Here is a 26,680-nt window from a genome sequence, read left to right on the forward strand (position 1 = left end):
CAGCTAACATGTGCTTAAAATGGAATAGTACATTGGGTTTTTCAAAATGCACCTGGTGATTTGCAATGTTGTTGGTGAGGTTGATTTAGCAAGCATCCCTGTAGGCATGGCATCATTTTTGGTGAAGGCAAACCAGTACTGCATTTTGGGTAATGGTAACAATTTCAGTGCCGGCATTTGCAATTTAATTCTTCATTTAATTATGATTTTTATATTATGCAGCTTGGCTTCTACATTGCAAGAAGCTGTTCTTTCATATCCTCCACAAATCAAACAGACACTTAATTTGTATATTTTAGTCTGAACCATGCAAAACCACGTACTAAGTAGAGAATGCAATATTATTTCACATGGTTCATGTGGATACAAGAGGAATATATCTGACAAGTGATTACATCACTCCGATAAAATGTTAATGTGAAATTTAAATTGGACATCTTGCTGCCAATGGAGAAATCACATTCTGATATATTTTTTCATTCAATTACTGGAGGGAGGGATCTGATTAAATTATGGGTACTTCTAGAAAATTGCACACTTGTATCCTTATTTTCTATGGGATTATTCAACTCATTATATATTCATGTATTATTTATGTGTACGTTGATATAATGTCAAACCTACTTTGTATGTATTTCTAATGTAAAGTCTCAAATTTGAAGTAAATATAAAATCAATCAGTTGATACAATAGATGATTTTTTTTTTTTTTTGCCATACTGAAAACCTTATATTTCCAAACAAAATTATAAACAAAACTGCAGCTATAAATTCTAGACTTGAACATTTGGTTTCAAACACATTTCAGTTTAGCAGAGTTTTGGGAGATCTCAGAATTGTCCAAATTACATAAGTCTGAATTGTTATATGGTTAAATTATGAAACAAATTAAACGAGGGATGAACAACCTTTTTTCTTTGTGTCATAATTTGGAGTTAAGTCTATAGAGCCAAAAATGGACGAATAATGGTTAGGGGACAGCCATTAAAAAAAGGAGTCTGTGACAAAAAAAATCTATATTTATATATTTTGTGTATATATATTTATTTTTTCCCTTCAGATTAGAGGCAGTGCTTATACCACAGGGATTTCTAATCTGGAGGGAAAAAACAGGCAGGCAGGCAAATCTCCAAACTTTTAAACCCTCCCCTAATTACCTACTTTCCAATAAGTAGCAGCTCCTCCTGAACATACCCAGTTCTTTGCCTGCCTTCGGCAGGGGAGGTTAGACAGAAGGTTCTCCAGGAAGCAGGTGAGAAGGGCTGAGGCTCGGGAGGCTCTGCTTCCTTTATGTTCGGGTAAGTAGCGTTTCACACGCCGGACGGCGTGGTCTCTGCCTTTTTCTTATGCCGTCCCTTGCCGTGCCAGGTGCCGGTCTGACGAAGGACGCAGGCGTGCGTCGGCTGGGAGGTCTTGTCGGTGGAACGCACGCAAAGGTTGCGTTGCGTTCCACCAGGGAGTCGCAGAGCGCTATGCACATGCGCAATGCGAACCTTGATTCAGGCGCCAAATTTGAACTTGCTGTTTGGTTTGGCTTACAGGACTTAAAAGGAGCAATTTACCAGCAACAACCTCTGTTTGCCAGGAGCTCTCAGAACGGTTGCAAAGTGTGTTTCTCACCTGCCCTCCAACACACTCTCAGGCCATTTAAGGTAAGACTGATTAAGTTTTTATTTTAAATGGTTTTAGCCTGAATCTTTAAGGAGAAAATTTTGATTATTTTCCCTTTCTTGTTTTCTGTTCCCAGTATGTCTAATCCTGAAAATCTGGATAAAGTTGCTGAGAAGGGGAAATGTACATCAAAAGCCAAGCATTTAATGTGCTCTGTGTGTGGCCAACCTATGCCAGATGGTTGTAAAAAGAAACTTTGCTCATTGTGTTCAAAAGAAGCTTCAGAGGAAGCAAAAAGAACAGAAATGTCCACATTTCTCAGCTGGTTGCAACAGAGTATGCAGCAATCATTTGTGGATATGCAGTCGGCAGCATTGCAGTCAGTCCAGGCTTCGGTTGCCCAGGATTCACAGATTGTAAAACATTCTAAGAAAAGACTGAGATCTTGGGAAGTTTCCGATACAAGTTCAGGAACTAGTGGTTCTGATTATGGCGAAAATTCCGGTAGTGACTCATCAGATGAGGAATTTGCATTCCCAGAAGAAGCCATTGGGAAATTGATTAAAGAAGTGCAGTGCATTTTTGAGATTGAGGAAACAGGAAAAAAGTCCAAAATGTTTCCTTTTCACCCACAGATTAAGGAGTTGATTTTAAAAGAATGGAAATTCCCGAGCCACAAGCCGTTTATTTCTAAACATTTTAAAACTCTCTTTTCCATAGAAGCGGACCAGGACTGTAAGCTGGATACAGTCCCTGTAGTGGACGTTCCTATTGCTCAAATAGGAAAGAAGACTACATTACCGATTGGGAACTCAAGCGGGCTGAAGGATGTCATGGAAAAACGCATGGACTCCTCCTTAAAAAAGTTGTTTATATCTTCAGCAGCCCAAGCTAAAGCTTTGATTGCGGGGGCATCCGTTGCCAAGGCCCAAAAACTATGGTTGGAAGAGCTAGAAAAGGTCTATACGGGAGAAGCAAAGGAAGATCCGGTAAAACAGTTAAAAAATATCAAGATGGCAGCTGATTTTTTAGTAGATGCCTCTGCAGAAAGCCTGAAATTATCGGCCAAGAATATGGGTATTTCAACAGTCGCCAGAAGAGCACTTTGGCTTAGAAATTGGTCAGCAGATGCGGCATCTAAAAATTCACCGTGTGAATTAGCTTTTGAACCAGGAAGACTGTTCGGCTCGAAATTGGATGATCTGTTAAAACAGATGAAGGAAGGAAGAAAAGCTTTACCGGAGTCACATAGGAAGCAGTTTAGAAGTCGGAAATCGGAGACGCTTCCCTCATTTAGAAGTTCCTTTCGTAGAACCTATTTCAGGGGTCAACATAAAAGAGCCTTTGATTATAGGAAAAAGGAAAGATTTACAGACAAGAGAAATAAAAAATTATGACGCCAGGCCAGTGGGAGGAAGGTTGAGTCACTTCCTAGATCACTGGAAAAAGACAACATCAGATAGCTGGGTCCTCGCAGTGATAAAGGATGGGTACGCTCTAGAATTATCACAAACCCCAAAGAAAATGTTTCTATGTTCCGAGGTTCATTCTCTAGATATGGAACTCTCTCTGATGCGAGAAGTATCAAGTCTGTTACAAAAAAGAGTGGTGGAAGAAGTTCCTCTAAAGGAAAGACATCAAGGCACCTATTCAAGGCTTTTCTTGGTGCCAAAACCAGATGGCTCGTTCAGACCCATTTTAGACCTAAAAGCCGTAAACAGGTGTATTATCAAAAAGAAATTCCTCATGGAAACAGTAAAATCAGCTACTCTGCTTATTCATCCAAAAAGTTGGTTTGCGTCCCTGGATTTAAAAGATGCCTATCTTCATGTACCCATAGCAGAATCCAGCAAAAGTCTTCTAAGGTTTGCTGTGTGCTTCCAATCGGTAACCAGACATTACCAATTCAGAGCACTGCCTTTCGGCCTGTCATCGGCGCCCAGAGTATTCACAAAGCTTCTAGTAGTCGTCTCAGTTTTTATAAGAGGTATGGGCATCTCTGTCATTCCTTATTTGGACGACTAGCTGTTGATTGCAGAGTCACAAGATCAGCTACAGTTAGACCTGGGGACAGCTATAAAAATGCTGGAAAATCATGGCTGGCTAATAAATTTCAACAAATCGGAACTAGTGCCAGTTCAAAGGATTCAGTTCTTGGGTCTAATTTTGGATTCTATCGCTATGAAGTTGTTCCTGCCAGAAGAGAAGAAACTAAAGATCAAGCGATTAATCCGGAACCTCAGAGAAAAAGGTGTTTTTTCGATCAGAGAAGCCATGTGCTTACTGGGTCTGTTTACAGCCTCAATCCCGGCAGTCGGTTGGGCTAAAGCCAGAATGAGACCTCTACAGAGAAACATTCTGCAAGTCTGGAATCGACAGGAACTCGGCCTAGAGGGGCTTATGAGGTTCAACAATCTAACTTTGAGAAGTCTGCATTGGTGGACCTCTTCTCGATTCCTGCACGCAGGTCTTTCATTCCAGATGAAGTCCTTCACTATAATAACAACAGACGCCTCTGCACTGGGCTGGGGGGCCCATTTGGGAGACATAAAGAAGCATGGGTGTTGGCAAGAGAAGGATATGAGAAATTCCTCAAACTTCAGGGAATTAAAGGCCGTATGGATGGCGCTCTTGGCATTTCAGTTTCTCATCAAAGATCAACATATTCCGATTCGTTCAGACAATCGAACAACAGTGGCATATTTGAACAAACAGGGAGGTACAAAATCAACAAAATTGGAAAGTCTATGTTCAAAGATCATGCTGTGGTCAGAAGTTCACCTTATTTCGATCTCAGCAGTTCACATTTTAGGAAAATTCAATGTGGTGGCAGATGCCCTGAGCCGGCATCATTTGAAGCAAACAGATTGGTCCCTGTCATGCAGAATTTTCAAGCTCATTACAGACCGCTTCGGTGTTCCGGAAATAGACCTGATGGCCTCCAGAATAAACAGGAAGACAAGACGTTTTGCATCCCTAAATCCAGCAGATAAGCCAGATATCATAGATGCTCTGTCAGTACCATGGAAGTTCAACCTGGCATATATCTTCCCGCCAGTAGTTCTTATTCCCAGAATACTTCAAAAAATAAAGCTGGAAAAAATAAGGATTATCTGGTGGCCCTGGTGGCCAAGAAGAAGTTGGTTCTCGGTTCTTCTGAACTTTCCAGGGGCCACTTTTTGGAAACTTCCTCTATCGGAAGAAATTCTAGAGGACTCCATGGTGCCTCTTCCGACCCTTCGGAGATTCCAATTGACGGCCTGGTTTCTGAACTCCAGATTTTAGAGAGTAAAGGTCTGGATCCTGAAGTTATAAAAATTTTGTTGGCAACTAACAAGGAATCTACTTCGAGGATCTACGCTAGGATTTGGAAGATATTTTGTCAGTGGTGTTGTAGGTTTAAAGTCAACCCTGTTTCCGCGTCCATCCAGAAGATTCTAAGTTTCCTTCAGATGGGATTTGCAAAAGGTCTTAAACCTGCTTCATTGAAATTACAAGTTTCTGCTATCCGTTTCTTCTCCCTCAGATGCTTGGCCTCAAATATTCTGATTTCAAGGTTCTTCAGAGCTCTGACACGTTTGGTGCCCTATGTTAGGGAAACCTGTCCTCCCTGGGATCTAAACTTGGTCCTTTCCGCGCTTTGTGAGCCACCCTTTGAACCATTGGAGGAAGCGTCCCTGAAGATTATTTCGTTAAACATTTTTTTTGGTGGCTATCACATCAGCTAAAAGAGTGTGTGAGATCCAAGCTCTTCGGGCGAATTTTCCTTTTTTGATTTTTCATCAGGACAAGGTGGTTCTAAAGCTCGACCCTTCATTCATCCCTAAAGTTTTATCTGTTGCGAATGTCAACCAAGAAGTTGTGTTGCCGACTTTTTGTCAGAATCCGTCTAATGCCTTGGAAAGTAAATTTCACTGCCTAGACGTAAAGAGATGTCTTTTGCAATATCTAAAAGCTACGGAATCCTTCCGGAAGGATAACAGTCTTTTTGTCTTGTTCAAGGGCACAAGAAAAGGTATGAAGGTTTCAAAGAGTTCACTGGCTAGATGGCTGAAGGAGTGTATTCTGTTGGCATATTCCAAGAGTGGCACTGAAATTGCAGGCCCTATAAAGGCCCATTCTACTAGAGCTGTTTCTACGGCATGGGCTCTGCGAGCAGCTGCTTCTCCTTCTCAGATTTGTTCAGCAGCTACTTGGTCCTCTCTCCATGCGTTCTCAAGACACTACAAGTTGGACATACTGGCCTCGGAGGATGCAGCTTTTGGGCGTAAGGTGCTTCAAGCAGTAGTGAAATGAAACCCGCCCTCAGGATCTGCTTTATTATATCCCTGTGGTATAAGCACTGCCTCTAATCTGAAGGGAAAAACATAAATTTTACTTACCGTAAATTTCTTTTTCCTGAAGATTAGAGGCAGTGCTACAATTCCCGCCCCTTTTTCTAATAAACTCAGTAATTTTGCAGCTATTTGGCTTATGTATTTTCTGAGTATGTTCAGGAGGAGCTGCTACTTATTGGAAAGGAGGTAATTAGGGGAGGGTTTAAAAGTTTGGAGATTTGCCTGCCTGTTTTTTCCCTCCAGATTAGAAATCCCTGTGGTATAAGCACTGCCTCTAATCTTCAGGAAAAATAAATTTACGGTAAGTAAAATTTATGTTTTTTTGCAAATTGTGTATACTTGTATTACATATTACGTATATATTTTGCAGTACACTGAGTTTTCCTTGGTTCACAATCATATGAGAACTAGTAACGAACAGAGGGAAAAAAAGAGGAGCAGTAAAACACAAATCTATGTTTATATATTATATATTTGTCATATAGTTTTTTACTGTTACTCTGTTTTCCCCTCTATTACTTCTGCTTACTTGATCTGTGGACCAATTGGCAGCAAAATGCATTTGCCGGTGTAGTGTAAAATATATGCATAGTAGCTATATTATGTATATTCACTGATCAGCCACAACATCTGCCTCACATCATGTAGTTCCCCCTTGTTCTGCCAAAGCAGCTCTGATGCATTGAGGTATGGGTGCCACAAGACCTTTGAATGTTCCCTGTGGTAATTAGAACCAAGACATTGGCAGCAGGTCTTTTACGTCCAGTAAATTGTGAGGTGGATTTAGATCTGGGGAATTTGGAGGCCAAGGCAACACCTTTAACACTTTGTCATGGCCCTCAAACCGTTCCTAAATGCTTTTTGCAGTGTGGCACTGTGCATTATCCTGCTGAAAGAGGTCACTGCTATTAGGTAACGCTAGGTAGGTGGTACATTTCAGTGTAACATCAAAATGCACCAAGATTTACCAGCAGAAAATTGACCAGAGCATAACAATGTCTCTGCCGGTCTGCTTTCTTCCCATCCTGCTGCCATCTCTTTCCCAGGTAAATGACACACACACACACACACACACACAATGTGAATATTCAGGCCAGGGAACCTCCTTTTATTGCTCCTTGGTCCAGTTCTGATGCTCACATGCCCATTTTAGGAGCTTTCTGTATTGGACAGGGGCCATCCTAGGCACTCTGACCAGTCTTTGGCTTAGCAGCCTCATTTGCAGCGAACTATAATTCACTGTATGCTCTGACACCTTTATATAGAAACATTTCCACATTAAATGTCAGCTGTCACAGCTCTGACCATTTTTCTAGTTTACCTAAATCATTTGCTATTTGACTTAACCCTCCAGGAACATCAACCCTGCTACATTTCTTGGTATCATCAGCAAGAAGACATACCTTACCATCAAGACCTTCTGCAATATCATATATATCAATATGATGGCTAGCACTAAGTTTTTCATCAATCTGTGCTACAGTAGCATCAACAGACCTTGGGCGTTCATGACCTTGATGCAAGTTCACCAGTTGTCCTTTCATGTACCACTTGTAGGTACTAACCACTGTATACTGGGTATACCCCACCAGACTTGCCATTTTGGAGATAATCTGACCCAGTCATCACTCTTTGTCCCTTGTTAAAGTCACTCAGATCTTTTTTTTTCTTGCCCATTTTCCTGCTTCGAACACATGAAATTCAAGAACTGATGGTTCACTTGCTGCCTAATATATCCCACCCGTTGACAGGTGCTATTGTAACCATATAATCAATGTGTTCACTTCATCTGTCATCTGGTTTCAATGTTATGATCAGTATATTTTGCAGTACACATTTCCCCACAATTTATGTCTGTCTGATTTTTTTTTTTTCCCAAAATGATTGCATGGGCAAAATTTGCTCAAACTGAACTGCTACTTAGATAAAACCCAAATCACTAAAAGCTATTTTATTTTTATTGATGAATTGATTGGGACAAACCACATTTTTTTTCTCAGTACACAAATTACAGATTGGGATAAGAATGTAAACAAAACCAACAAATATGATCTTTATAGCATTTATACGTTTGAAATGGATACTGTAAATAATATATCACAGCACTGTTTTGGGGCCAGAAAATAAGAACTAAGCAGAACTTGGGATACTGAATTTACATTTTTCCTAGTAGATGTCAGTGAGAGAGTTGCTGTTAAGTTACCAAAATTACCAAGGTTAAAGAGAAACCCATAACAAACTCAGGGCATCAATAGACTATAAAGGCATTTGACAGGCTTTGGTCTGCACTCATAATTGGAAGTACTCTAGATGTGTTCAACTATGCCACAGTTTGTTGAGAATTGCAAATCTTCTGTCTTTGTTTTTTTTTTTGTTTTTTACCCCTTAACCTCCCTGGCGGTATGATTATGTCAGGAATTTTGTACCAAAAGCGGTACCATTTTTTTGCATTTGAATTACCCGCCCAGTTCCGCCCCCATGAGCCTCTGCGGCTCACAGAGACGGAAGCAGGAAGTCAGATGGAGGCATCCGCCGGGGCTCTCACCGGCAATCACAGCGCGGGGACATCGCTGGATCGCAAGGAGAAGTTAACCCCTTCAGGACGGAGTCAATAGTGCACGTTCTGATCAAAACAAAACGTAAACAAAAACTGGAATTTGTGCTATATGTCTGTTCACCCGTAGTTCCCCTCTTTCATATTATATGCACCCACACTTATTATATATCATTTTGTTCAGGAGAAACAGGGCTTTAATTTATCATTAACTATTCATATATGGAACATCATTTATTATGAATAAAAGTAAAAAAAATGTGAGAAAATAAGATTTTTTTTTAAATTTGCATTTCCGTCTGACATTTTAACTGTGAATGTCATAATACTGTTTTACTGCAAAAAAATGCACATATTTGTAATCAGCGATGTCTCACGAGTACAACAGTACCCCCCATTAACAGGTTTTATGTTGTTTTGGAAAGTTACAGGGTCAAATATAGAACATTCCATTTTCAAATTGAAATTTGCCAGATTATATATATTTGCGGTTATTTGTATTATATATATATATATATAGATATATATAGAATGTCATTCTAAGTGTATTTTGTTACCGATATATATATATATATATATATATATATATATATATATATATATATATTAATAACAAAATACAGTTAGAATGAAATTACATATGCATATATAATTTATATTAAATTTTGTTTCAATATTTTATTTATTTTATTTATTTATTATTTTAATTATACGTATTTATATATAATATATATATGTACATCTATTATATATATATAATATATATACATATTATATATATATATATATATATATATATATATATATATATATATATATATATATATATATATATATATATATATATAAAACCCCTTAAGGACCAGACTTCAGGAATAAAAGGGAATCATGACATGTCACACATGTCATGTGTCCTTAAGGGGTTAATTCATTTTTACACTTGTCTTTTATTTTTTTTTATACTTCCCACCAGCAGGGGGACTGTCTGATATTTCAAACAGTCCCCCTGCTGGCAGATCCACAGCCAGCTATAGAGGGCCATGTGATCGCTCTTTGAGAGCGATCACATGGCCCCCGGGGGCCTGATTTGCCGTGGGAGGGCTGCCTGGGCTGTGAGGCAGTCCTCCCGAAGCGGATCGCGGCGGAGGTAAGTACATCTTACCTCCGGGGGCTGGAAACTGCCAGCTCTGTTATCTACCCCGAGCATGACTCGGGGTTACCGCTTCTGGCAGCGAAAATTAACCCCGAGTCACGCTCAGGAATACCGCCAGGGAGGTTAACGCTGTTACGGCGTTCCATGCCGTCCCGCATTAAAAGGGCTTTAAAGCCGTTGCGGCGGCATGGAACGCCATAACGGCTTTGAGCCCCTGGAGGAGAGTTGTACTCACCTCCGCCACGATCCTCTTCTGGGGGGCTGCCTGATAGCCCAGGCAGCCCCCCTCCGGCAAATGAGGCCCCCTATAGCTGGCTATGGATCTGCCAGCAGGGGGACTGTTTGAAATATCAGACAGTCCCCCTGCTGGTGGGAAGTAATAAAAAAATAAAATTAGACAAGTTTAAAAATAAATTAAAAAAAAAAAAATATATATATATATATATATATATATATATATATATATATTATATATATGTAACGTCATACAAAGTGTATTTTAATATTAATATAAGTATATATATTACTATTAAAATACACTTAGAATGACGTTACATATATATAATATGTATATATATATTATATATAATATATGTACACATATATATTATATATAAATATGTATAATTGGGGAAGAGGACATTTTAGGAGTAGTAAGATAAAATGGCGAACCAACCCTCCTGCAAGAAATTAAAGTCAGACAGTGGGAATGGATCCTCTGTCGTGAGCCAATTGGAAGATGACATTGAGGATTCTGCAAAATAAGCTGCAAAATAAAGTTACAGAGTTCTCCAGTACTACCAAAAATGGTGAACTTGTAAAAATAACGGTCACGCTGACAAATAAACTGCCACCAGGATCGCCAGTCTGCATTCAGTTTTTCAACATTATCCTCAAGAAGATTCTTAAGAGTCTTTCCATGTACCAGGTTGGACGGAACTTCTATAGTCCGTCAGATCCAGTGGATATTCCACAGCACAGACTGATGCTGTTGCCAGGGTTTGTTGTCTCCATAATGAAGCTTGAGAATCAAGTCGTAATGAGCGCAGATGCCAGCCACAAGGTTCTCCGCAATGAAACCGTTCTCGATTTAATGAATGGATTGTTCTCACGAGTTCCCCATGAGCGATTCACTGACGCCTGTGAGAAAGAGGTCCTGGGACAAGTTGTGTTAACCAGATACAACAATAAAACATACCGAGTTGATGACTTTGACTGGTCTACCAACCCAACACACACGTTTAAGAAAAAGGAGATTTCATATGTTGACTATTACAAACAGCAATATAACCTATCCCTGACGGATCTGCATCAGCCCATGTTGGTGAGCACTCTGAAGATGAAGAAGACTGACACCTCCGACACTCCACAAGCTGTTCACCTGCTTCCAGAATTCTGCTACTTAACTGGGCTGACAAGTCGCGCACTTTCAGATTTCCTGGTGAAGTTAGTGTTATACACGACAAAACCCAGTGTAAGGTGGAGCGCTATATAAAGACTTACCCCCCTTGGGACTCTCAGTTAACCTAAGGGGGGAATAAAATACAATAGTGTAGAGTGTTGGGTACAATCTGAGTGAAATAACCAAAAAATGGTTCACTCACGTGGTTCTGAGCCTAAACAGGACAGGCTCAGATCTCTCGAGCAGGCGTGTCCTTAAGGAGACACGGACCCTTTAAAGGATGTTTCTCTACGTTTTTCTCTCTGTAAAGTGTGATAGAAACCAAAATCTGGTGCAATAAATTCCGGATACCAGTGTGTGCAGATAGATAAGTGGAAATGCTCACCTTGCATAGAGCCTCAGACTTAGCTCTAAGTTATTCAGCAGATGTGTCTATAAGAGGACACATACCCTTCTTTAGTTGAAGCGGGAACTGTAGATGTAGACTAATCAAAATCTCAGGTGGACAGATAATAAATAATAAAAGTATATTTATTGATAAAAATATGTGTATAACACTATAAAAACAACAAATAGTATAAATATATAAAGAATGTCCAAACTTCTGAGATGATCCGAGACGCGTTTCGCCTGGTCGGCTTTTTCAATCGGTGTCTTTCTCTTGGTTCCCTATCTTCTTTTAAATGCTGTCTATGGGTTTCATTGGTGGATGGTTTCGCGCCCTCCGGCTCCGTTTCAGCTGTAGCCATGATTGTCTCCCTTTCGTTCCGGTTTCGTCGACCGGAAGTGATGTCGCACTGATCTCGTCACCCGGAAATGACGTATCGCTAGTGTAAAGTCCTATTTTCTGTTAAGTCCATTGGCGCCATTTTGTTTGATGGCAGCGATCTAATAGGAAAGTAATACTCCCATAGGGATATAGTGCAGAAGAATAAGGGCAACATAAAAACTTATTAGATCCAAATATAACAAGTATTGAGTGTTTCCAGATATTGTAACGATCTTAAAGGTGTATTCTATTCTTAAACATAAAAATACATATATGTTTATGTTTAAATATACAGATGAACTACATCTGTCTAAGGATAAAGTACATAAAGGATTCTAGATTCTATACATCGAGAACAGTTAGAACAGATAAAACCATAGTGAGTGGATAATAAAACAATTAGAATCTGACACCTTCATACTTTTAGTGCAAAAGGGATTAAAACTACATGTGTAAAAAGGAATCTCTACCACATGTAGAGGCAGTGATATAAGTGCATAAATAAATTATAAAAAATGACAGAGTTCGAAGTCATTATTAAGACCATGAGGTGTCAGTGTGTTCAAGTTAAAAATCCATCTCATTTCTAATTGCCCCAAACGTTTAATAAGATCCTCCCCTCTCCAGTTTGGTGTCAGTTTGTGTATACCCATAAATTTCATATTGTCTGGATTTTTATTGTGTTTTTCCAGAAAGTGTGCTGATAAACTATGTTTTATAAATTCATTTTTAATATTTCTAATATGCTCCTGTATACGTACATTGAGGAATAGTGCGTCCCACATAAAATAGACCACAAGGGCATGTAATGACATATACTACTTTTTTTGAGTAACATGTGATTAATTCTTTTATTTTAAAAATTTGTTTAGGATTTTTGGGGTGTTTAAAAGTCTGTATGTGTCTTTTTGTATTTTGTGTGTTCTTGCATGCACCACAAGTGCCACATCCAAAGGAGCCTTTTGATTTATTTAAAAAGTGGTCATGTTCCTTGGTTCTTATATGGCTATGTACTAAAGTGCGGTTTAGGCTTGGGACTCCTCTATATACTATAATGGGTTTCTCAGGGAGGATAGAGTTTAGTGTATCATCGTTTCTTAGAATGGGACAGTGTTTGTTCAAGATTCTCTTGAATTGTCTACTTTTGCAGTTGAAATCACAGACAAACACTGGTCCATTTCTGGCTTCCTTTCTCTCCTTATATCTGATTAGAGAAGATCTCTCTTCTACTTTAACCTTGTCAAAAGCTGTATTCAGCAGGTCTTCTTGATATCCTTTTTCTTTAAAATTTTCTAAAACGATCTGTGCCTGCTCATGAAATGTTGTATCCTCCGTGCAGTTGCGCCTTATTCTGAGCAACTGAGCTCTAGGGGCAGTGAGTAGCCACGGCGAATAATGGCAGCTGTTGTCCTATATACAGCTGTTAACATCTACGATCTTAAAGAAAGTTTTAGTCTTAAGTGTCTGGTTCTCTACATAGATGTTTAGGTCTAGAAAGTTTACACATGATTTGCTATAGTTGGAGGTTAATTTAATTCCCCACTCGTTAGAGTTGAGGTGTGTGAGGAAGGTTTGTAGAGATTCAGATTTCCGCTTGATGAAGGACCTGTCTTTGGAAACTCAATTAGATCTGCCGCGTAGACAGGAGAGGTTGCTGAAGCTGACAAAGAACATTGAGAGAACCCAAGCGGCCTACTCCGAGTTAGAGAAATGGGGCATGCATCTGGATAAGCAGGTCTCTCTCACTGGCCGTATAATCCCACCAGAGAAAATCATGATGAGGGACAATATATACCAACCTGCGTCCCCTGCTGATTGGTCCAGGGACACTCGCGATTCAAGGATCATTAGCACCCAAGCATTGGAAAACTGGCTCATGCTTTGCAGTCGCCGTAATGAGGATTTGGCTCAGAATCTACTTTTTAATCTCAAGAAAGTGGGCTCGGGAATGGGGCTAAAAGTAGAATACCCCAAAGTCGTTCAAGTGGAAGATAACCCAGCTTATTTTCTGCGGGCCCTGCAGCAGAACACATATCCACAACTTCAGCTGGTGCTGTGCGTGCTTCCCTCCAACCAAAAAGACTGCTATGATTCTATCAAAAAATTCTTAACTTTGGATCAGCCGGTACCCAGCCAGTGCGTGCAAAGCCGTACTCTCAGCAAGCAGCACATGCTTATGAGTGTGGCTACCAAGATCGCCATGCAAATTATCTGCAAAACTGGAGGTGAGCTCTGGGCAGTGAAGATCCCTCTTAAATCCCTCATGGTGGTTGGCATAGATGTGAATAAGGACTCATTAAATAAATGCCATTCCGTGGTGGGTTTTGTTGCCAGCACCAATGCAAGGCTAACAAGGTGGTTTTCACGATGCATCATTCAGAAAACATCAGATTTTGCCGATTGCTTGAAAGTGTGCATGAAAGGGGCCATCCAGAAGTGGCATAAATACAACAAGGAGTTACCCAATCGTATAATTGTTTATCGAGATGGTGTGGGAGATGGGCAGCTGAAATTAGTTGTGGATTACGAAATCCCTCAACTTCTCAACAGCTTCCAGGATGTCTCCACAAATTACAGGCCTAAAATGTCCGTGGTGGTGGTAAGGAAGAAGTGTATCACACGATTCTTCCAGGTGTCCAGCCGAGGAATCCAGAATCCAGAGCTTGGCACTGTAGTGGACAATGAAGCCACAAGACCTGAATGGTACGATTTCTACTTAATAACTCAGAAGGCTCGTCAGGGGACAGTGAATCCCACATACTACAACGTACTGTTTGATGACAATTGTTTGAAGCCAGATCACATGCAACGTTTAACGTACAAGTTATGCCACCTTTACTACAACTGGCCAGGAATTATCCGTGTGCCCGCTCCCTGCCAGTATGCCCACAAACTGACCTTCCTCGTGGGACAGAGTATTCACAAAGAGCCCGGTCTGGAGCTTTCAGACAATCTGTATTACCTTTAAACTGTTGTTTTATATTTTTAATATTATTGCGAATATTTTCTGTTTATTTACGTTTTTTATAATTGTTAAACTGATATTGCAATCTTGTTGATAAAGATGTCTTGGTGCTCACACACCATGGTAAAGAAACATAATGGAGTGGACGTTAACTCCTTAATTAGTCCTGAATAAAGATGGTTATCAGGGCAGGTTTGAACCTATCAACATGGCTGATGTGAATAACATTTGGAGGGACCGAGATGATAAGTCTCTTTTGAGGTCAGTCATCTTTTGAGTTGGTTAGAAAAAAATGCTAAAATGGTGAACATTCTGATTGTTATTAAAATGTTTTTGTTTGAAAAAAAAATATGTATAATTAAAATAATAAAATAATAAAATAATAAAATAAATAAAATATTGAAACAAAATTTAATATAAATTATATATGCATATGTAATTTCATTCTAACTGTATTTTGTTATTAATATATATATATATATATATATATATATATATATTGGTAACAAAATACACTTAGAATGACATTCTATATATATCTATCTTTATATAAAATACAAATAACCGCAAATATATATATATATATATATATATATATATATATAGATAAATACATATAATTACATAAAAGATTACATTAGTATACACGTAGAATTTAAATACCTATAAATGCATATATATTAAAATTCTATGTGTATATTTAAATAATATTTTAACATAATTATGTGATTTGATTAATTACAATTTGATTGACATGCCTGACAACATAGGGAGAAAGTGCAGAGAATTTAATTCGCAAGCACTATATTTGATCCTGTAACTCTCCAAGACACCATAAAACCTGTACACAGGGGGTATTGTTTTACTCGGGAGACTTCGCTGAACTTAAATATTAGTGTATTAAACTGGTAAATTGTATTACAACGATGATATTTTAAGTAAAAGTGACGTTTTTCGCATTTTTTACAAGCGAACAGCACTTTTATGGTATATATTATTGTTGTAATATGTTTTACTGTTTTAAAACACTAATATTTGTGTTTAGTGAAGTCTTCCGAGAATAACAGTACCCCCCATGTACAGGTTTTATGGTGTTTTGGAAAGTTAGAGAGTTGCATATAAGGCTTGCATTTAATTTTTTTCACATTGAAATTTGCCAGATTGGTTATGTTGCCTTTGAGAACGTATGGTAGCCCAGGAATGAGAATTACCCCCATGAAGGCATACCATTTGCAAAAGTAGACAACCCGAGGTATTGCAAGTGGGGTATGTCCAGTCTTTCTTAGTAGCCACTTAGTCACAAACACTGGCCAAATATTAGTTTTTTTGCTTTTTTCACGCAAAAACAAATATAAACGCTAACTTTGGCCAGTGTTTGTGACTAAGTGGCTATTAAAAAAGACTAAACATACCCCACTTTCAATACCTTGGCTTGTCTACTTTTTCAAATGCTATGCCATTATGGGGGTAATTCTCATTCCTTGGCTACCACACCGTCTCAAAGGTAACATTACTAATCTGGAAAATTTCAATTTGAAAATGGAATGTTCTATATTTGACCCTGTAACTTTCCAAAACAACATAAAACCTGTTAATGGGGGGTACTGTTGTACTTGTGAGACATTGCTGATTATAAATATGTGCATTTTTTTATATGTGCAGTATTATGACATTCACAGTTAAAATGTCAGACGGAAAAATATTTTCTCACATTTTTTTTACTTTTATTCATAATAAACGATGTTCCATATATGAATAGTTAATGATAAATTAAAGCCCTGTTTCTCCTGAACAAAATGATATATAATAAGTGTGGGTGCATATAATTTGAAAGAGGGGAACTACGGGTGAACAGACATATAGCGCAAATTCTAGTTTTTGTTTACGTTTTGTTTTGATCAGAACGTACACTATTGACTCCGTCCTGAAGGGGTTAAAGTGTTTTACTGTATCTGTTCACTAATGCACTAAGCAGGGGTTCCCAACTTAGTCCTGAAGTACCCTCTGTTAGTTCAGGATTTAGGGATTACCCTGTTATGTCTAAAGTGTTTTTTTTTTTTTTTCTTATACACAACTGGGTAATCCCTAAATTCTGGACTGTTACGGGATACTTGAGCGCTGAGTTGGGAACCACTGCACTAAAGTATAGACATTAACATTTTCCACCGAAATACCTATGTGGACAAACAATTGCTGGAAATAGCCATCAATCCCATCATAGCAAAGTGCAACAGCATTGGCACTGTATCACCCAAGACTCCTAACTGTGCAAGAATAGCCAATGGAAAATACTTAGCTACATGCTGACAAATTTTGCCAATGCCCAGATCAGGACTGACACCATATTGATGAGATAAAGGTAAATGTACAGTCCATAGTTGAATTCTGGTTATTGGCTCTTTACTGTCACATCCTATGCTTTGAATTCAAAATGTATTATTGCTAAATCACTTTTCATAAATATCCAATACTTAATATTTATTATTATATGCAACTGATGTTAGCGTTCCCAGTTTGTTCTTTAGGCTTCATGAGTTAGCAAACAGATATTTATTGTTACCACCAGCTATTGTAGCTATGTATTATTTTTAAATATACCCACAGTGTACTCTATCTAGGGATCTAGCAATTCTATCACCATTTGCCTCAGCCAATTCCCATTCTTTTCCTTTCTACCTACAATTTGCAACCTTCTCCATTGCACATGTAAAGTATCCTCCAACTCTCTAGCAATCAGGTCTAGCTTAGCAGACCATCTTCCATTCAGGTGCAATGCACCACAGTGATAAACATTGCACTCTCGTGCAAAATGTAATTAATATTTATTACATCTAGTAAATTATATTAATTTCTCAGTATTTAAAGCAATTTGTCGGTCATACTTTATATTCCCGGAAGACTTTCCTTCTGCTGTGTCTGATGAAATTACATTATGTCTTATTAAAAACTAATTAGTTTCTAATATCTAAAGGCAACATATGAATGCATCTGACACACATGCTGCAATATACTGACAAAATAGTAAAATATGAGTTTATTTCTTACATGGTTATGCTAGCTACATTCTGTTGGAAAGCTATGCTTTTGTAATTCATATTTTGTATTATAAATTGTTCCTATTATCTATACTTTCCCATTTGAGTATATGTTTCAACGTGTATTGGAACATTATTTTATTGTATTTTGTCGGTGCTTTTCTGGACAGTTAATATATTTTAAGCATTTGGATTTGGTGTTAGAAATGTTAGATCATTAAGAGGCATTATGTATCCTCTCTTGGAGGGTGAAGCTTTCATCTGCAATAATTGTTGGTCCGGTTGATGTCCAGGCAAATTGTTATAGGTATCTGTATTATTTTTCATGGAGCTAGAAGTTATAAGCGAACTCTTGCATTGTTAAATTGCAACTAGAAAAGGTGGCTCACAAAATTAAAGGAACACTATAGTCAGCAAAACAACTTTAGCTTAATGACGCAGTTTTGGTGTGCCTTTGAAGTTTTACTGCTCGATCCAGTGCCATTTAGGTGTTAAAATACCTTTTTGTTTCTGTTGCAGCCATAGCCACACCTTTCCTGTCTGTGACTGACACAGCCTGAATGAAAACAAAAATTGTTTTATTTTGTAACGGACCGTTTTGCACACAAGAGGTTAAAAAACGTTTAGGCAATATTCCCCTTTTCAGATGCACAGACAGCTACTGCGATCACCAATCTCCCAAACTGTAAACACATGAATTCACCAATCTCCCGAACTGTGAACACATGAATTCACCAATCTCCCGAACTGGAACCAGGGGAATGCTCCAAACTCCCGAACAGGAAACACAAAATCCTCCCCTCTGCCTGTTATACAATTACCTTACACAATGGGTAATGTAATTATCACAGGCAGAGAAATACAGTTTTTCCACATTATTCATAACTTTAAAAGTATGAATCACATTCACATAAAACTTACATTTTCAGAATCGGCATGCTCCAAATACAAACATCAAAATCATACAAATTGGTCCAGTGGTTCAAAAGGTAGATCGTAGTCATTTGTGACCAAATGAAGCATGGCTTTTCTGCCCAAAACCAGTTCCACAGAGTCTTCTATCCTGGAGATAATTGGGAAGTAATCCAATTATCTCCAAGGACAGAGGCAAAACTCCATTGAACACATGGCAGCAAAAGACAATAAAATACATAAAAATATATAACTGTGCAGCCATTGCATAAAACAGGTACATTCAACATATCCCCAGATAGCTCAGATCTGAGCGCACATTATTACTGAATGGCACTCAGATGACACACATACAGTTCAATTGCCATGGAGTCAAAGTCTTTCCCACAGTCTTTCATTATACGAATGGGCTCCATGGCATAGCTATCTGGGGTATCACCGCTCAAATAGGGCAAGCACCGAATGACCTGGCTTTCGTGTCTTTGCAGGGGAAAATCAAGCGTTTCAACATGGGCATAGTCTAAAGGCAGCAGGCGGGCAACCAGGCTCCTCCAATGCACAGTGGCGAGATTGGTCTCGTCACATCTTTTCAATCACATGTAAATTACTTTAACAGTGTGAATTGTCTGCTCTGTAATTTGAACTTGAATTACACACAGGGGGCCCTGCAGGATCTAGCAAGCTAACAGAGAAGCAGACAAGAAATTTTAAATTAAACACAATTTGCAGTAAAGGAAGTGTAAACATTATATGACTCTTTACAGGAATTGTTTTTGTGTGTCACTTTTGTTTGTTCTCAATGTGACTGTGTAATCCCATATTTTGAGACACAGACATGTTCTCTCCTATGTATTTTTATATCTTCTACAGTCTCTACTCATTCACACACAAAGCATTATTTTCATTCCCTTGAGCAATTTCCTGATCTTTATCTAAAAAAAATAAGAAACCCATGCTCATCTCTACCCCATTACCAAATCCTGGAAGCAAGGGGGACAGTCCTCCCACATATTTAACACTACTATTTTGCTACTATGCTCATAGTCTCATAAAACTGAGAGTGCAGAACCTATAAATCAAATATATTTGCACACATAGAGCAAAATCTACCATATATGTTTATATCGCATACAGTGGGAAACAAAACCCTATGGCTAGGGGCTAGGGTAAGACATCTTCATTGTTGTGACTGAGGTTGTCACATGAATGCCTTGGTTCTCCTTTCACCTAGCCATACCAACTCTCAGACTGACCAGGTACAATACAGAGATACCCAGAAAATACAAAGAACCAGTACAATGAGACACCAATACATTACACAAATCATAATATAGAGATAATACACACTGCTGGGCACAACACAAAGATACCTATTAAATACAATATATAAGAAAAAGAGAGCGCTAGTACTAAATGGGTGACTGGCTAGCGTAATAACCAAAAAATATCGAAACAGTATATGAAAATAATATGATACCAATATCTTAAGTAGATAAGCTGCTAAAACAAGAGAAAATCCCAATTTCTAATAAAAATACATATATAAAATTTCAGCGCTTAATAGATAATCCCCTTATAAATAATAAGGGTCTTTAAAATAAGAAACAGTAAAAAAAAAAAAAAAATTGTAAAAAAAATAGTAAAAAACTGTAAACCATGTATGGAACAAAAAATAAAATAAAAATTTAGAAATAATAAAAAAATCCAGCAAATAATCGTCCAGAATCAATTGTGGGAAAATACCACTATCGAAAATCCAAAGTACAATAAATAGGAGTGTGAGTCCTGCACAAAAATCCCAATGTGTTATGGAGGGTAGGGGTCCAAATATACGAAAATACCTTGGATAAAAGGGAAACAGAAACGGTATATAGTGTAAATCCGTAACAAAATTTATTCCTGATATAAAAATCCCCCCCTACATAAATACTCTTACACGAAAAAAGAGATACTCATCATACAGCAGAACACTTCCATGCCCAGTCGTTTGTTTGGATGAAGCTGCAATTCCTCCAAGAAGACAGGAGCTGCCCGGTGCACTCGGGAAAAATGTCTTTGATGCTGGCAGGAAAACAGCGAACTTGCGGCAAATGCGGCTTTAGTTGGAAGCCGGTAAAGCAGGAAATGCTGCAGATGAAATCTCGGTGGACACCTGATCAACGCGTTTCGCCCTTTCTCCGAGGGCTTTCTCAAGATAGGTGTCTCATGCCTGGCTTGGCAGTTAAATACTTTTGCCGGGCAAAAATCATTTAAAATCTTAAAGGTATAGACCTTTCTATAGCTTCAAACAAATAAAAACTTTTTCAACCAACATAAACATTTCATTTCAATTAAAAGGCTGTAACTTAAAGTATACAGATAATTGTAACAATAATTGAGATTGTGATGTCTAAGCATCTTAACACATAAAATCTGAAGTACATAATGGCAACAATTGAAAAAAGTTACAAATGTTGCATCTGTGTGATGCAACATTTGCAACATTTGTAACTTTTTTTCAATTGTTGCCATTATGTACTTCAGATTTTATGTATCTTCAGTAGTGCCATTAGAACTTTAACTGTCTAACAAACGTTGCTGCTGTTATGAAACATGTCAGCTACTCCTGACTCAGGAGTAACTGTGTATACGGGGTTAAAGCAGCAGGATACGGTTATAACCTTTGCAGCTGCCAATATTAATCTACAGTGCCAATATGGAGCGTACGAGAAGCTGACATGGTTAATAGAAGCAACAATCATTGCAGCTTGAAAATAGATAGAAATCAGACTCGTCTCATTTTTCAGTCACAGTTCCTATCCTGGAGTGTGGAGCTTCACAAGATTTCAACTAACTTGAGACTAGCATGAGACACACATGCTGTGGTTAGTTAAAATGTTGTGACTGAGCAATAGGGTTTCCACCTGGTCAGTGAAATGACCAGTATTTGAGGCTGCTCAGCCGCTGCCAGTATTGAAAAAAATACAAATGCCAGGATTTTTCTGTACAGACTGTGATTATGTTTTGCAACACCGTCGTCACCTAGTAGGGTTTGCTGTGTGTGGAGAGAGGTAGGGATAAGTTTTAGTATACCCCTGGCTATTAGAAATCATATACTATATGTATTCCTGCTTGATCAATGCTGGAGGAGACATATAATGAGTACCTGTACAATCAGGAAGTGTATGTTATACTATTACTTTACATTGTAAGCATATATTCATTTAATTCTATATACTCTGCTTTATAATATATTAATGGATTATTAAATTTTTATTTGTCTATATTTATATTTGTTCATTTATATTCAATACCTTTTTTTTTTTTTTTTTAAAGCGACAAAAATGTTATTGCTTACAATTCCCTGTTTTTATCGTATTATCAATTACCATATTTTTCCATGTATAAGACAGCCCCTATTTTTTTTAACCTAAAATAAAAAAATATATATTTTAAACATCTATAGCACGGAAGTCCCCACCGGTCCTTGGCCCTCTCACACTCTGGTAGGCCGTTCCTCAAGGTCCGGCCACATCCAGACACTGGTTCCCTGGACTGCCTTCCTGCTGTTGGCGATGACGATGCCCTTTGCCCGAGGTAACCTACAAGGAATGTCTGGGCAAGGCCTTACCCTGTGGCATCTATCTGTAGTCCGGAGTTGTGAGGTCTTGGCATGGTCCAGAGTGATGTGAGAAAGCATGTGGTTGCGCAAGATCTCCCAGACTCCAATTCATGGAGAAGCACCTCCTCTGCTTCAAGTATGTCAGCAGGTCACAGAGGTGTACAACACAGCCTATGCCTGCAGGAACCTGGCAGTAGCAAACCCAACAGTGAGCTGAGTGTTCTGTCAGTGAGTAGCCAAGTTTTGTGCCCAAATTGCAAGAGTAAGTACTGTAAGTATTTGGCTTAATAATTAGATTTTTAAAGGAGCTCCAGCCACATGCAACTAACTTGGTTGGCTGTTTTTTTTTGTTTTTTTTTAAACCCCTGCAGTGACATTCCATGTATAAAACGGCCCCCAATTTTAGACTAAATGTTTTTAGAAAAACATAGTCTTATACATGAAAAAAATATGGTATTTATATATTTTAAATAGACTAGCTCTTACCAACTATGTAATAGTTTTTCTAAGGATATATGTATGGTCAGCCCTGCTTAATTCAATGCTTTAAGACTCTATAGTGGTAAATAGGGGTACTAGCAGTTACAACAGATGAGGGTTAACAGGAAGAGAGAGACACAGATGGATTTCGATACAAGAGCAGAGACCTAGATTGGGGCTGATACAGGAGGAGAGTCACAGATGAGGGCTTGGACAGGAGGAGAGACACAGATTGGAGTTTGCACAGGAGGAGAGATACAGATGGAATTGCCAGAGGTGGAGAGAGACAGATTGGGGTTAACAGATGAAGAGAGAAAGACAATGGGTGTTGATAAAGGAGGAGAGATACAGATTGAGATTGAGTATAGAGAGGTGAGATAAAAGAGAATTAGAAGACATAAAATAATGTGTGAATACATAAAATAATGTGGCTGAGCAATGACATCCTTTAAAATACATTACTAATATTTTTAGTAGATTAGTAGATATCCCTGCACACACAAAAAAACATTGCATTTTTTTTCTGCATAGCTGCATACTTACAGACTTTGCAAGCCACCCCCTCTTTCCTAGACACAGACTTTCAGTCTCCAATACTCTGTGCTGGAGCCATACATGCAGTCGCACAAGATTGTGGCTTTCCAATGCTTCTCAATGAGCTGTAGTACTGGAAAGCAGGCACGCTCTGTCAAACTAACTGAAGCTAAATAAAACTTTCCAGCTGTATGAGTGTATGAATATGTGCTTTGGCATCCTCTTGGAAAACTGTCAATTTTAATTGAAATGTGCTCTTTTATAAACTTCTTGTTTTGTTTAAATGACAAACTCCGTACACAAAAATCACTTCAGCATGCTGAATTGTTTTATGCGCCTGTAGTGTGCTTATAACATGGCTTATAAAACTCACCCTTTCATGCTTAACTACACAAATGAATATACACAAAGGAGGTTTCTGCATTAAAATCTCAATCTCACAACTTGTTCTGGGCTGCCTTGCTTCACTGCAGTGCCCCTCACTCCAGTGCCCAGTCACAAAAGCTCCCTCTGTCCTTTGTGGGCCTGTGCGGGGCCTAGTTGTAAATAGCAGGGAGTGCACCAAATATCTTGGTGTAGACCAGAATACATTCTCCCCCCTTGATTCAAGTGATAAATGTTGAGGTGACTGAACCTCCTGATGGTGTGAACCATTGGACCACCAGGGAATTGTTTTTATTTAATACACTGGTCATATCTTGCGAGCGGTGTTGGGTGCCAGGAGCCATTGTTGTCATGGCGCCCTGTGTAACCACACAGCTAGCATATTCCAAAGTCCAGCCCTGGGTTTGAGGGATGGATGTTGCTGAGAACGAGAAGAGTAACCTCATGAATCCACGCATCCTCTATCAATATTCTAAAGCTACACGTTTTGTTTTTCAAGAAAAATGCTGAATGTAAAATCAGTGTGTTTAATAAAGATGTAAAAGACGATTGCGTTTGTGTGCTGTTTGTTCTTTTTCAGTCTCTCTGAAACTAAGGAATAAGATGAAGGTCAGATCACATTTAGGTCACATTAATGCAGGAATAGAGACCAGTTTCAAAACTCCTATTTACTGCTGAAAAGGAATTGATTGCCTCAAAAATAACCTTGCAGTCTTGTTTTGTATAGCTTTTTTCTTCTCTAATGATTTTGTAAGTAAGTATTTAGAACAGTTTACCAGTCTGTACAACGTGTCAACAACAGAATAGCATTCATTTATGAAACTTCTTCAAATATTATAAATGATTATCACAATAACCAGATTTCCCATTGTTCTTTAATTGGTCAATGCATCATTCGTAGAAACCCATTTTGAGTTAAAAAAAAAAAAACACTGCGAACAAGAAAAGTCTTTTTCTATTTTTCTATATTTAAGAACATATAAAAAATATGTCTAGTGACATGGGTTATGGAGAAATTGTTACAATAGATCTTTGTCAAATCTCCCGCAAGGATGTGTCCACTGAAAATATGTTATACCACAGAAAAAGCATTCCATTTACTTCTCTTTGGTAGAATTCACTGTGGTAAAACTTGTACTTGTATTTCAACTGTAAATACCAATGTGAAATCTTAAAATAAAAAAACAAAAAGATGTGATAGCATTTGTAGCTGAGAAGATTGTTTTTATTGCCTTTCAAATATTGGCAAAAGCATCTTCAGCCTTAACAGGAATTATCCAATAATATTATTGAAGTTAGGCTGCTATGGTGACAGTGATGGGATTACATTCAATATATCCTATCTCGTATTGAATGACAAATGCAGTACAATGTTATAATAATATATAATATACATTATCATTATATTATTTATTTGGCATACAAGCTTCCTTTACATTTTTTTTTATTTTTTTATTTTTATTCTTTATTTTTGGATTCATACCACAGGCAGGATTTGCCATTAATAACAAAAGATTAGTGTGTACATGACAGGTCAAACAGTAATAGGTGTCAAACACAATTTGTAGTTCTAACAGTTAGTGAAACCCCTGCTGTGGGATGAAGGTTTTATTTTTATTAATACTCTGCTGGTGAGGGATACGTATTTCGCTGATAATTAGGAGCATCCAAGGCTGCCTCGTCATCTATGGTACGAGGAGATGCAAGGTAAGTTGGGAGTGTCAGGGTAAAACTGGGGTGCCTGGCTATTATAGTATACAATTAGGTAGTCTTAACATGTATACGCCTATATAGTGCTAACTGAGATATTGTGGCATTTGACTTTGTCAGTAGGCAGGGGGGGGGAGGGGGGGGGGGGGGGGGAGATGGAGCCAGATTAAGAGCCCAGTGGGCCTGGTGCTGACAATTATGATGGGCCTAATTACATAATATTATTGACCAAAAACACTAAAACAGTCCTACCTCCTAAGCATCCTGTATCTTAAGGAGATGGTGCTGGAGGGAAACTCATAGGATGCAGCTATGAGAAAACACATACCCTATGCTAGTTTCACGCCTTCAAGTAAACCCATACCCCTAACAGCAGTGTCCAGTAAAGCAGGAAGTCTTTGGATGGGGTAAGAGGGTGGGTCATTGACACAAATCACATAACCAGAACTTCCAAAAGGGGCGAACATACACAAAAAGGGGGCATTTCTGTGTCCCCATGTCTCCCAGTCCCTTAGTGTCTCCATGTATCCCAGTGTCCCCATGTCACTAGGACACTAGGGGACAATGAGAGACATTGGGACACTGGGAGACCTGGGGACACTGAGACTCTTGGGGATACTAGGTGACTTTGAGACACGAGGGGCACTGAGATAATGTGATGCATTGGGGACACTGTGATATATAGGGGACACTGGAGACTTGATAAAGACCTGGGTAAAGGTCACTGACTGGAATGCAGACGACCCAGGTTCAATCCCAGCCAGGCCCAAGAACACAAATCCACATGTGGCACGATGATAATTGTGACAGGCACCTGTTCTAAAAAAGGAATTCATGGCACTAGAAAAAGTGCAGAGATGAGCTACAAAATGGATAAAAGGAATGGAGCACTTTAGTTACGAAGAAAGGTTAAAACATGTAAATCTCTTTAGTTTGGAAAAATGGCGCCTCAGAGGGGACATGATAACATTATACAAAACTGGAAAAAAGCTTTATCTGGAAATCTACTCATAAACAGGGCTAAACATAGGACATGAGGGCAGTGCTCATGCCATTGTACAGAACACTGGTGAGACCGTATTTCCTGTATTGTACGCAGTACTGGAGACCGTATCTCCAGAAGGATCTTGATACTTTAGAGAGAGTTCAGAGAAGGGCTACTAAGCTGGTTCATGGATTGCAGGATAAAACTTATAAGGAAAGGTTAAAGGAACTTAACATGTATAGCTTGGAG

At 38.5% G+C, this 26,680-nt stretch overlaps 1 protein-coding gene across 1 annotated transcript; it reads left to right on the plus strand.

Moving 5' to 3' along the window:
- Positions 1 to 10,393: 10,393 nt before the first annotated feature.
- LOC134574797 (piwi-like protein 4) lies at positions 10,394 to 15,016 on the plus strand. The gene is made up of 2 exons (XM_063433867.1): positions 10,394 to 11,100; positions 13,404 to 15,016. Exons 1-2 carry the CDS (start codon positions 10,394 to 10,396, stop codon positions 14,791 to 14,793), a joined length of 2,097 nt encoding a protein of 698 aa, XP_063289937.1. The 3' UTR covers positions 14,794 to 15,016.
- The last annotated feature ends 11,664 nt before the right edge of the window (positions 15,017 to 26,680 follow it).

Source organism: Pelobates fuscus, chromosome 10 (genome assembly GCF_036172605.1).
Source record: "Pelobates fuscus isolate aPelFus1 chromosome 10, aPelFus1.pri, whole genome shotgun sequence".
Taxonomy (NCBI): Eukaryota; Metazoa; Chordata; class Amphibia; order Anura; family Pelobatidae; genus Pelobates; species Pelobates fuscus.